This window comes from Salvelinus sp. IW2-2015, linkage group LG2 (assembly GCF_002910315.2).
Source record: "Salvelinus sp. IW2-2015 linkage group LG2, ASM291031v2, whole genome shotgun sequence".
Classification (NCBI taxonomy): Eukaryota; Metazoa; Chordata; class Actinopteri; order Salmoniformes; family Salmonidae; genus Salvelinus; species Salvelinus sp. IW2-2015.
In genome coordinates, this window is record NC_036839.1 from 37,727,558 (window position 1) to 37,741,366 (window position 13,809).

The window sequence follows — 13,809 nt, forward strand, 5'->3', positions numbered from 1 at the left end:
TTTGATACACTGACCTGACCTTCTCACCTGATCTTTGTCAAACATYATTTCTTTAGATAAAGTGTGTTTAGTTGTCCCCCACCATGAAATCYGGGAGGGGACTGTGGATCGATCTCCGTCCATCTGTTCGTCCGTTATTCACACGCGATATGTCATACATGACTGGCCCAATTTTGACGACATTTGGGTGAATGATGTGTCTTGTCATAGAYATCCAGTATTTACAAAGCAAGAGGAATAACTGGGCCCAAAATCTGTCTTCTACAGCAGGTGGCGTTATTTCTTTGGCACATGATGTGGAGTAGCCTACAGGGAGTGGATTAACTCAGGAGACTGGCTGGCCTGGCAACATCTGCTGAGCTCACCAGGCCAGTTAATCAAGTTTTCATATGYTCCGCTTGGGTCAGTAGCCTATTACATAAGTAGCCGATTTTATTATCAACCAGCATTCGGTTTCCAAGCGGAGGTAATGTCGAAACCTTCCCCCTCAGTCTCAGTCTCGAGTAAGCCCGCCTGGAAGCGGGAAGCGTATCAATTCAGAGTTGAAATTCGTCACGCGCATTCAAAGTCCTCCACGTGCTTTAGTCTTTTTTCATATCAGACACAGAAAGATTTACACAGGCCTACACTATGGAGCTGCTTYCTTGTCAAGACATAAACCTTATTTACACAAATCTCTTGTTGGTTTAATACAAAGGGCCTAGTAATACTATTATGTAGTCTAGGCCTATATAATTATTTAGAAACCAGATGAATTCCCGAAGCTGTTCATGAGCTATGTTGTTTATTTATCACCTTAATATAACCTGTCTGGTGGCATGTGTGTGCAACTCCGCACACAGCTGATTGGTGCAAGGGAAGAAATGGGTTCTAATAAGCCCAGTCGCTGCACAATATTCCCAAATGCAATCTTGAGAAAATACAACAGTTTTTGACTGCAATTATTGAAAAGAGCAGGATCCCTGCTTTTCAGTGGTGTATGATTTATTCCTCAACTCAAATTGTTGTGCAATTGCCAGCGTTTTACAATCTTGAGTGTCTGGCATTACAATAAAAATAATGAATGGAGGGAAGCGCATTAGCCATTTGAATGCATAAACGGTAGGGCTATAGAGTACACAGGAGGTTGGTGGCATCTTAATTGTGGAGTACGGGGTCATAGTATTGGCTGGAGTTTAAAGATTGGAATGGTATTAAATACATCAAACACATGGTTTCCTGTGTTTGCTCCCATTCTATTTGCTCCATTCCAGTCTTTATTATGAGCCCGTCCTCCCTTGATAGAGTACCACAGTATGAGTTATAATACCCATAAAACCTAGAGGTCTGTGATCTATTTTTATTTATTTAATTTTCTGTATTTTACCCCCTTTTTCTCCACAATTTCTATCTTGTCTAATCGCTGGAACTACCCAACGGGCTCGGAAGGCGAAGGTCGAGTCATGCGTCCTCCGAAACATGARCTGCAAAACCGCACTTCTTAACACCCGCCCGCTTAACCCGGAAGCCAGCCGCACATGAAACACCGTTCACCTGACGACCGGCGTAAGCCTGCAGGTGCACAGCCCGGCACAAGGAGTCACTAGAGCGCGATGAGCCAAGTAAAGCCCCCCCGGCCAAAGCATCCCCTAACCCATATGACACTGGGCCAATTGTGCACCGCCCTATGGGACTCCCGATCACGGCCTATTGTGATACAGCCCGGGATCGAACCCGGGTCTGTAGTGACACCTCTAGCACTGCGATGCAGTGTCTTAGACCGCTGCTCCACTCAGGAGGCCTGTGATTTAGTTTTTATTTGTTTTCAGGTTTCAGAAGGATGCCCAAGGGTGAGTATAGAACCTTACCTGTAGTCCTGGATGTGTATAGTCAGTAGGCTAGTAATCTGACCCTAGGTCTCTGGTTAAGGATAACCTAGTCTTGAGTGTTTGTGTGTGTGTGTGTGTGTGTGTGTGTCCATACTTGTGAACATAAACAACTATTTCCATTTCAACAGATTCACTGGCACAAAATGCATATCAATTCGTTGATTTTCTTGCAGGCAACAGAAAGCTAAATTGAAGCTGTTTCCATCAGATAACATGGCACACGTCAGCCATATGCTAACCTCAACAGGTGGCACTGATCATATCCTGGCACAAATTCTTCATCAGCCTATCAAAGATCTTAGACGTTGTATACACCAACCAATGGCATTTCTTGAAATAAGTCAACCCTAGCCACTACAGGGATATTTTAAACCTAAAAATTCAAGGTTTACTTTTGTTCCGTTGGTCTGTGACAAAATGTTGTGCCAATATTGCATTGATGCATCCTTGACTAGGCTACTAGCTACTACTAACATTAGACAACGTTTTCAAATTTTTTCACACACATCCATGTGCTTTTATTMTATTTTTTATTTATTTAATTTTACCCCCTTTTCTCCCCAATTTCGTAGTATCCAATTGTTAGTGGTTACTATCTTGTCTCATCGCTACAACTCCCGTACSGGCTCGGGAGAGACGAAGGTCGAAAGCCATGCGTCCTACGAAACACAACCCAACCAAGCCGCACTGCTTCTTAACACAGTCTGCATCCAWCCCGGAAGCCAGCCGCACCAATGTGTCGGAGGAAACACCGTGCACCTGGCGACCTGGTTAGCGTGCACTGCGCCCGGCCCGCCACAGGAGTCGCTAGTGAGCAATGGGACAAGGGCATCCCTGCCAGCCAAACCCTCCCCTAACCCGGATGACGCTGGGCCAATTGTGCGCCGCCCCATGAGTCTCCCGGTCGCGGCCGGCTGCGACAGAGCCTGGACTCAAACCCAGAATCTCTAGTGGCACAGCTAGCAGTGCCTTAGACCACTGCGCCACTCAGGAGGCCCTCAAGAGTAAGTTTAAAGCCAGACTGAGTTCCTTTATAAAAGGTATAAAAGGTGTACACGTCCATGTAATATTGCTTATTAATAATATTATTAGCTTATCGAATAAAATTGTGTTTGTCACATGCTTCGTAAATGACAGTGAAATGCTTACTTATGGGTCATTTTCCAACAATGCAGAGATAAAGATCAAGAAGATCAAATAGAAATAGTGACACGAGGAATAAATACATAGTGAATATTGAATAACAATAACGAGTAAAAATAACAAGACTACACACAGGAAGTACCAGGACCGAGTCGATGTGCAGGGGTACGAGGTAATTGAAGTAGCTATGTACGTATCGCTACGGGTAAAGTGACTAGGCAACAGGATAGATAAGAAACAGGATAGATAAGACTGAGCAGTAGCAGCAGCGTATGTGGTGAGTGCGAGAAAATGTGTGTGTGTGTGACATCAGTATGCTTGTGTGCGCATGTTATGTATGTGTGGTCGTATGTAGTGTGTGTGTGGTCGTATGTAGTGTGTGTGTGTATATGGGTGTTGTGGTCAAAGTGTAAGTATGTGTGAGTGTGGGTAGTGTCCAGTGTTTGTGCATAGAGTCAGCGCAAGAGAGTTAGTACATTTTTTAAAGATAAATGCAGGCAATTCGGGTAGCCATTTGATGAGTTATTTAGCAGTGTTGTTGAGCAGTCTTGGCTTGGGGGTAGCTGTTCAAAGGTCCTGTTGTTTCCAGACTTGGTGCCCTGGAACTGTTTGCTCTGCGGTAGCAGAGAGAACAGTCTATTGCTTGGGTGGCTGGAGTCTTTGACAATTTGATGCCAAGGCWGCAGCTACTCTTCCTGGGGTCCAGCAAAATTAAGGCAATTATACAATTTTAGAAACATTACAATACATTCACAACACTGTGTGCCCTCAGGCCCCTACTCTACTACCACATATCTACAACACAAAATCCATGTGTACATGTGTGTGTATGTTATCGTGTGTTTGTATGCATGTGTCTGTGCTTATGTTTGTGTTGCTTCACAGTCCCCGCTGTTCCATAAGGTGTATTTTTATATATATTTTTTTTTAATCAAATTTTATTTTACTGCTTGCATTAGTTACTTGATATGGAATAGAGTTCCATGTAGTCATGGCTCAATGTAGCACTGTGCGCCTCCCATAGTCTGTTCTGGACTTGGGCACTGTGAAGAGACCTCTGGTAACATGTCTTGTGGGATATGTATGGATGTCTGAGCTGTGTGCCAYTAGTTCAAACAGACAGCTTGGTGCATTCAACATGTCAATACRTCTCARAAATACAAGTAGGYATGAAGTCAGTCTCTCTTCCTCTTTGAGCCAGGAGAGAGTGACATGCATATTATTAATGTTAGCTCTCTGTGTACATCTAAGGAACAGCCGTGCTGCCCTGTTCTGAGCCAATTGAAGTCCCTCTTGGTGGCATGTGACCACACGACTGAACAGTAGTCCAGGAGCGACAAAACTAGGCCCTGTAGGACRTGCTTTGTTGATAATGCTGTTAAGAAGGCAGAGCAGCGCTTTATTATGGACAAACTTCTCCCCATCTTAGCTACTGTTGTATTTGGACCATGACAGTTTACAATCCAGACTTACTCCAAGCAGTTTAGTCACTTGCTCAATTTCCACATTATTCATTACAAGATTTGGTTGAGGTTTAGGGTTTAATGAATGATTTGTCTCAAATGCAATGCTTAATTTWWAAAAAAATATTTAGGACTAACTTATTCCTTGCCACCCATTCTGAAACTAACTGCTTTACTCAAAGACAGTGGCAGGTCYTTAGTCAAGATTGAATAAAGTAAGGGGCCTAGACACCTGCCCTGGGGAATTCCTGATTCTACCTGGATTATGTTGGWTAGGCTTCCATTAAAGAACACCCTCTGTGTTATGTTAGACAAGTACAGTAACTCTTTATCCAGTATATAGTAGGGAGTGTAAAGCCATGACACATACGTTTTTCCATCAGCAGACTATGATCGATAATGTTGAAAGCCGCACTGAAGTTTAACAAAACAGCCCCCACAATTTTTTTAGCATCAATTTCTCTCAGCCAATCATCAGCCATTTGTGTAAGTGCTGTACTTGTTGAATGTCCTTTCCTATAAGTGTGCTGAAAGTTTGTTGTCAATTTGTTTACTGTAAAATAGCACTGTATCTGGTCAAACATTTTTCCAAAAGTTTACTAAGGGTTGGTAACAGGCTGATTGGTCGGCTATTTGAGCCAGTAAAGGGGGCTTTACTATTCTTGGGTAGTGGAATTACTTTTTGCTTCCCTCCAGGCCTGAGGGCACACACTCTCTAGTAGGCTTAGATTGAAGATATGGCAAATAGGAGTGGCAATATCATCCGCTATTATCCTCAGTAATCTTCCATCCAAGTTGTCAGACCCTGGTGGCTTGTCATTGTTGATAGACAACAATACTTTTTTCACCTCTTCCACACTCAATTTACAGAATTCTAAATTACAATGCTTGTCTTTCATAATTTGGTCAGATATACTTGGATGTGTAGTGTCAGCATTTGTTGTTGGCATGTCATGCCTATATTTGCTAATCTTACCAATGAACAAAATCATTAAAGTAGTTGGCAATATCAGTGGGTTTTGTGATGAATGAGCATTCTGATTAAATAAATAATAAAAATGGCCTTTTTACCCAAAATGCTATTTAAGGTGCTCCTAAGCTTTTTACTATCATTCTTTGTCATTTTCCTTTGTTTCATAGTGTAGTTTCTTCTTCTTTTTATTCAGTTTAATCACATGATTTCTCAATTTGCAGAACATTTGCCAATCAGTTGTGCAGCCAGAATTATTTGCCATTTATTTTGCCCCATCCCTCTCAAACATACAKATTTTCAATTCCTCATCAATCCACAGGGATGTAACCATTTTTTACAGTCATTTTCTTAATGGGTGCATGCTTATTAGTAACTGTGATAAGCAATTTTGTAAATGTGTCAAGTGCAGCGTCTGGTTGCTTKTCATTACACGCCACAGACCAACACACATTCTTTACATCAACAACATAGGAATCCCTACAAAATGTATTCTATGACCTCTTATACACTATATTAGACCCAGCCTTTGGAACTTTGGTTTTCCTAGATATGGTTACTATATTGTGATCACTACATCTAATGGCTCTGGATACTGCTTTCAAAGCTAATTTCTGCAGCATTAATAAAGATGTGATCAATACATGTTGATGATTTGGGCAGCCTGATGAAAGCCAGTCAATATTTAAATCACCCAGAAAATATATCTATCTGTTGATATCACATACATTATCAAGCATTTCACACATGTTATCCAGATACGGACTGTTAGCACTTGGTGGTCTATAGCAGCTTCTCACCAGAATGGGCTTTAGCTGAGGCAGATGAACCTGTAGTCATATTATTTCAATAGTAATTAACATGATATCCTCTCTAAGTTTTTGTTTTTTTGTAAGCAGGAAGCAGAAAGATAGAGTTATGGATTGATTTGCCAAAAGGAGGGTGAGGCAGAGTCTTGTGTGTGGAATAAGTGTGGTCTAGAGTTGTCACCTCTAGTTGCACAGGTGACTTCATTTCCCTGCTTTAAAATCACTGGCCACGAGAAACGCAATAGCAGTGTGTTGTGTGCAAGGCTGAAGAAAGAGAGAGATTTTAATTGGCTGATACTCATTTTGTGCCGGAGAACCTATTTAAATGTGTGTATGTGTGTGTGTCTGAGGGTCATGTGAGATCCATGCTGGCTTTATCTGTAAGTGTGCGTAGGTTCGTGTGAAGTTGTGATGATACCCGTAGACTTCCAGTCATTGGCTCGCGAAACTACCTCTAACTTCCTTCATACTGGACACAGAGACATAAAAATGGTATCCACGAGTTCATCTGACTCTGGGGAAGTAGATAAGGGGCCTCATTGCCTAAATCCCAAAGTATCCCTTTAATGGTGTTAGGGCGGTCGCTCACCTGGTAAGAAGGATAAGGGCGGGGCTTGACAATGAACCAGCTTTCGTAACCCCAACCCAGGAGAGGACTTCATCTCTAAGGCTTTATGCCTGCTACCTAACCCCAACCCAGGAGAGGAGCTCATCTCTAAGGCTTTATGCCTGCTACCTACCCAACCCAGGAGAGGAGCTCATCTCTAAGGCTTTATGCGTACCTAACCCCAACCCAGGAGAGGAGCTCATCTCTAAGGCTTTATGCCTGCTACCTAACCCCAACCCAGGAGAGGAGCTTATCTCTAAGGCTTTATGCCTGCTACCTACCCCAACCCAGGAGAGGCTTATCTCTAAGGCTTTATGCCTGCTACCTAACCCAACCCAGGAGAGAAGCTTATCTCTAAGGCTTTATGCCTGCTACCTAACCCCAACCCAGGAGAGGGCTCATCTTTAAGGCTTTATGGCAGTACTAACCCCAACCCAGGAGAGGAGCTCATCTCTGAGGCTTAATGCCCACTGCAATCAGCTTCCTGGCCTGTCACTGTCAACCCTTGGGACAGACAGATATGGAGAGATGCACACACGCACGAGTCATGCAGCAGTCCTCTGCTCATGCAATTACGTGGGACTTTACTAAGAAAAGCCTTGCTCTCTTCTGAGTGGTCATTCCCGATTCCCAGGTCAGCAGCGCTACAGTATGGATCTGACCAGAGCTCCGCAGTAGGGCCAACAGCAGAAGAGTATAAAAGAACATCAACTAGTTTCAAGTGTCATTAAACACTTGGATTCTGAAAGTTGTCGTACCGTTTTCCCAGTGTGAGCTGTCAGCAGGAAAACTGGGATCTGGGATGTGGTGGTGCAGTGGGCCGATTACAGGCACGTGCCTCCATACTGGGCCAAGCCAAGCCTGCTGAGAGATCTAGGTCACAGGGAGAAGAGAAGGGCTCTCTGAAGCCATATAAAGTCTGATAGATGGCTTTTTCCACACAGTCAGGTTCCACATCAAGAGTCTGTTGTGGGGTGTTTGTCGTGTTTATGACCATATTGATCACTTGGGTGGCTGGGCTGGTTGGATGGAAGTCATGGAAGTTATAGACGATGCTCCAGGCGGGTGTAAATCAGGCGTAAATCTATCACACTACCATTTATCATTTCAGAATAGTCCAAAAAAGTACTGTGTTTGGAACTCTACTCTTCCCAGGGAAACTGTTTTCCTATTAGAGASTCTGATTCTAGCTAATCATATTATATACAGTAGATTCATAAACTGATCAATAAAATGATCTATCAATTGGTAGTGAAATTTGATGGGTTTTCCATGTGTGTATGGGTGGATAGATGTTGATGGTGGAGGAATGGATGGATATATACTACCGTTCAAAAGCTTGGGGTCACTTAAACATTTCCTTGTTTTTGAAAGAAAAGCAATTTTTTTGTCCATTAAAATAACATCAAATTGATCAGATCAATTAGCCTTTTAAAATGATAAACTTGGATTAGCTAACACAACGTGCCATTGGAACACAGGAGTGGTGGTTGCTGATAATGGGCCTATGTAGATATTCCATAAAAAATCWGCCGTTTCCAGCTACATAAGTCATTTACAACATTAAGAATGTCTACACTGTATTTCTGATCAATTTGATGTTATTTTAATGGACACTAAATGTGCTTTTCTTTCAAAAACATGGAAATGTCTAAGTGACCCCAAGCTTTTGAACGGTAGTGTATATTTAATAGATTGCTAGATTGATATATTGCTAGATTGATTGACAGATCAACTGACAGATTAACTGACTGAWGTATCTGTACATGTATTGCCTGTGTAGGTTGGATGGCGTGGTGGTGGTCTATGCGGTGACGGTGGAGGTGGAAGGGGAGGGGGTGAGCAGTGAGCAGTTGGACTACCTGATCCTGCAGTCCAACCTGGTGGAGAACTCCTACAGAGATCTGAAGGAGAGGCCCACAGTGGTCTACAACATCACTGACTTCAGGAACAACATCACTGAGGCCCTGCAAAATMACAACATCATCAGAGACACAACCCTGGCCCTGGACCCTGACTTACTGCAACTAGAGAGTGGTAAGACACACAGAACTACCCAACACTGCCGTGCAATACACTGTCTATACACTACCATACACAGTAAAATGACTATACACAGTACTCTGGCACTGTAGCCAGACTAACTATGAGTGGTAAAATATACATTATGAACCAGGTGGTTTGAGCCCTGAATACTGATTCGCTGAACGCCGTGATATATTTAAGTGATAATGCCCAAGATGCTGGTGTTTGGAGGATATATTGGCATGGATGTTGTTAGACCCGAGACAAAGTCGAGGGCCGGCAAACCATGCCAATATATATCCTTCAAACATCGGCTTCAAGGGCATTATCACTTTTAACGGGTTACCAACCTATTCAAATAATGATTTAAATATTTTCATAAAAAAACGTTATTTTTATGAATTTGTTCAAACTATTTCATCCTTCAACGAGATATAGACACAAATCTAGGGTTACTATCCAAACTGGCTGGTCTTTCATTCTATTGGTTCGGTTGCCAGAGACATGACCCAGTCGTTAAGCCTTTTTGTTCTAAATCTATGGATGCGACAAAGTCATTCGTTCTAAATGTTCCATTGCCATGATGGCTGGCAACATTCTTATCCCTTGCTTGCTAGCTAGCCAACTTTGGCTAACACAGTCATGTCAAACGAGGTGGTGTTGAAGGGCCAGTAGGAGGCACCCTTTCCTCTGGTCTAAAAAATATCCCATTGCCCTCTGTAGGGTGCCGTCTTTCGGGTGGGACGTTAAACGGGTGTCCTGACTCTCTGTGGTCAGTAAAAGATCCCATGGCACTTATCGTAAGAGTAGTGGTGTTAACCCCAGTGTCCTGGTTAAATTCCCAATCTGGCCCTCATACCATCATGGTCACCTAATCACCCGCTTCCAATTGGCTCATTCATCCCCCTTCCTCTCCCCTGTAACTATTCCCCAGGTCGTTGCTGTAAATGAGAATGTGTTGTCAGTCAACTTACCTGGTAAAATAAGGGTAAAATAGAAAAATGAAAAACAGAGCAGCCAGAGTAACAGCAAAGTAGCTTTGCGTTTGATTAAGCAGTTTTCTAGTGATGTTTTGGGATACATTCATAACAATGAGCTAATGACATGCGATTTCACCTGGCATAGAAAATCTGCTCTCTCGCCAGGCCACTGTTCAGCGAACACATTTTTTGTATTTTGGTATTTTATCAGGAGTGGTAAGACATAGAGCACTACCAAACACTACTGTACAATACACTGTATATATACACTACCATACACAGCAAAACCACTATAATTAACTGTTGTGAGAGCAGCAACTACTCTTCCTGGGGTCTACACAAAACATGAAACATGACATAATACAGAACATAGACAAGAACAGCTCAAGGACAGAACTACACAATCACTTCAAACTGAAGCTGTAATGACAGAAAACTATCTGCATTTCATTTATTTATTTTTTATATATCCATAAAAATAATGCTGATTAATGATTTTGACTGGCTGAGAAAAGCTGCCAGCCTGTCTGTCTCATCCTGACTCCCGACACGTTCATTACCATAGGACAGCTGAAGATTGAATTTCGATGTTGAAACAATGTTGCAAATGTCTGAGAGACAGACAGCAAGGTTATTACAAATCTCCGCTGTTGAAAACCAAATGCTAGTCTAAAAGAAATACAAGATAATGTATAGATGCTTTTTACAGTGTAGATCTAGTTTATAAATTGCCTGGCTGGGCTGACGAGACAGTGGATTGCGCAGTCAGATGGAACAAAGTAAATAGGCATTTCAATGTCATAGATTTAGTCTGAGCTAACTTGTGGACTGGACACCGCCTGGAATGCGGTTTTAATCAATCAGCATCCAGCATCCACCCGTTGTATAACAGACCGTATACCATGGGTATGACAAAAAATGACAATTTACTGGTCTAATTACGTTGGTAACCAGTTTATAATAGCAATAAGGCACCTCTGGGGTTTGTGGTATATGGCCAATATACCACAGCTAAGGGCTGTGTACAGGCACTCTGTGTTGCGTCTTGCTTAAGAACAGCCCATAGCTGTAGTTTATTGGCCATATACCACAAACCCCAGAGGTGCCTTATTGCTTAAATATACAATACAATTACATGGGACCAAACACAATACAATAAAGCCAACAACACCAATTGGGTCACTGTATCTGATTGTAAGACACCTAGTTCCACCATAGCCAGCCCCAACTTACCTTAGTTGTCCCACCTCCACCTATCCTGTCACTGGCTCTCTGGGGCCTCATTTCCTTCATTCTATTCAACAGCGCTTTGTCTTACACAGTGGAACAAATAACAGAATCATCGTTTATAGAGACTATGAATTTACTCTGCAACAGTTAAATCTTGCTCATTAAACAGTCTTTGATAGAAGTGAGACAACTGAGTTTGAAAAATCAGAGCCCTTATATCGTTCTCTCGCTCTCTCGCTCTCTCGCTCTCTCTCTCTCTCTCTCTCTCTCTACACTTCATCTATTTTTGCTGGGTTCCAGTGCTTTAGTTACACCCACACAGAGAGAGAGACTAGATTTAGCTAGCCAGTAAGTAGGTTAGCTCTAACTCCTGGCAGGGTTTCTTCCAGCGAATGGAACACGTTCTATGGTAATGATGATCATACCATCTCCCTGGTCTATTGGAATTCTCCCTGACCGTGTTGTAAAAGAGTTGCTGTCATTAGTTTACTGTGTTTCCCTGAAGATGGATGCCATCTGACGGCCTGATTCATGATGTGCCGAGACATCTGATATGAAGGGTAAATAATGTCAAATGCCTGCCTGGCACAGTGTGTGGTGACTTACAGGCACTGCTTGGCTCCAAGCTGTCGCCCCCAGGCTCCAGTCCCAGGCTCCAGGTCTGATGGTAATGCAGTAATGGTCTTGGCCCATAGTGGCAGGTATAGGGGCTAGATCTCTAGGGTGATTAGTAGGGCTCCCCTTAGGTAAACACATAGTCGGCACCACCGCTGTCAGGACTGGGGAGAGGACAAATGGATTGTACAGAAAAGATGTAGAGTGTTTAAACGTCATTCCTCCAGTACATTATTAGAGAAAGTTTGACTTATTATGCAGTTAGGTTTGGTTTCCAACTGCCATCTTTGTTGGGTGCATGGACTCAAGTGTGGGAAGGGAAAGGGGATACCGAGTCAGTTGTACAACTGAATGCATTCGACTGAAATGTGTCTTCCGCATTTAACCCAACCCCTCTGAATCAGTGGACATCATGTTGCGCCTAGGGAGCAGTTGTTGAACCAACGACCTTTCGGTTACTGGCCCAACGCTCTGAACCACTAGGCTACCTGCCGCTGCTATAGGGAAGAACCTGTTGTTGTTCTTTTAATGATCAGGTTTGATTGAATAGGCCTCCCTATGACTCACAGTATTGACTCTGTGTCCTCTTTGACTCTACAGTGTCCAGTGTTCCTGAGTCCATCGAGTCCACGGCTGGAATTACCAAGGATGACTGCGTGGTAAGTCAGAGGTCATCCCCATGACAACAACCCTTGACCTCCAGTTGGTCCAGAGGTTATTTCTAGGAAACAGTGAGAGGCACAATCCTATAGGGCTGTGATGATGTATGCTGAGCGTTCAGCTATATAAATATCAAAACAAATCCACATAGGAGTGCTTGTCAGCATGGAGTATATTATAATGTTGTGGTGGAGATAGTGTCTTACTGAGACTGCTGCTAGGTGGTGTTAACCAGGACTCTCCTGTCTAGTGGTGTTAACCAGGACTCCCCTGTCTAGTGGTGAGACTGCTGCTAGGTGATGTTAACCAGGACTCTCCTGTCTAGTGACCACCACTAGACAGAGAGAGTCCTTGGTTAACACCACTTAGACAGGAGAGTCCTGGTTAACATCACCTAGCAGCAGTCTCAGCACTAGACAGGAGAGGCCTGGTTAACACCACCTAGCAGCAGTCTCACCACTAGACAGGAGAGCCCTGGTTAACACCACAGACAAGAGAGTCCTGGTTAACGATCACCTACCAGCAGTCTCACCACTAGACAGGAGAGTCCTGGTTAACACCACCTAGCAGCAGTCTCACCACTAGACAGGAGAGTCCTGTAACATCACCTAGCAGCAGTCTCACCACTAGACAGGAGAGTCCTGGTTAACACACTAGACAGGAGAGTCCTGGTTAACACCACCATACAGCAGTCTCGCCACTAGACAGGAGAGTTCCTGTTAACACCACCAGCAGCAGTCTCACCACGAGACAGGAGGAGTCCTGGTAACACCACCTAGCAGCAGTCTCACCACTAGACAGGAGATCCTGGTTAACACCACCTAGCAACAGTCTCAGCACTAAACAGAGAGAGTCCTGGTTAACACCACTAGACAGGGAGATCCTGTTAACATCACCTACAGCAGTCTCAGCACTAGACAGGAGAGTCCTGGTTAACACCACCTACCAGCAGTCTCACCACTATCAGGAAGAGTCCTGGTTAACTACACCTAGCAGCAGTCTCAGCACTAGACAGGAGAGTCCTGGTTAATCATCACCTTGACAGCAGCTCTCACCACTAGACAGGAGAGTCCTGGTAACACCACTAGACAGGAGAGTCCTGGTTAACCCACCCTAGCAGCAATCTCACCACAGCAGGAGAGTCCTGGTTAACACCACCTACCAGCAAGTCTCACCACTAACAGGAGATCCTGGTTAACACCACCTAGCAGCAGTCTCACCACTACAGGAGAGTCCTGGTAACACCACTAGCAGCAGTCTCACCACTAGACAGGAGAGTCCTGGTTAACACCACTAGACAGGAGAGTCCTGTTACACCACCTAGCAGCAGTCTCACTCACTAGACAGAGAGTCCTGGTTAACACCACCTAGCAGCACGTCTCACCACTAGACAGAGAGTCCTGGTTAACATCACCTAGCAGCAGTCTCGGCACTAGGAA

At 43.7% G+C, this 13,809-nt stretch overlaps 1 protein-coding gene across 1 annotated transcript in view; it reads left to right on the forward strand.

Annotated features, from left to right (window-relative positions):
* impg2a (interphotoreceptor matrix proteoglycan 2a) overlaps positions 1-13,809 on the forward strand; it is a 51,576-nt gene that overhangs the window by 24,278 nt on the left and 13,489 nt on the right. The window contains 3 exon segments of the mRNA XM_070446376.1: positions 1,809-1,829; positions 8,644-8,861; positions 12,308-12,369. Coding sequence (XP_070302477.1) covers positions 1,809-1,829; positions 8,644-8,861; positions 12,308-12,369 — 301 coding nt within the window.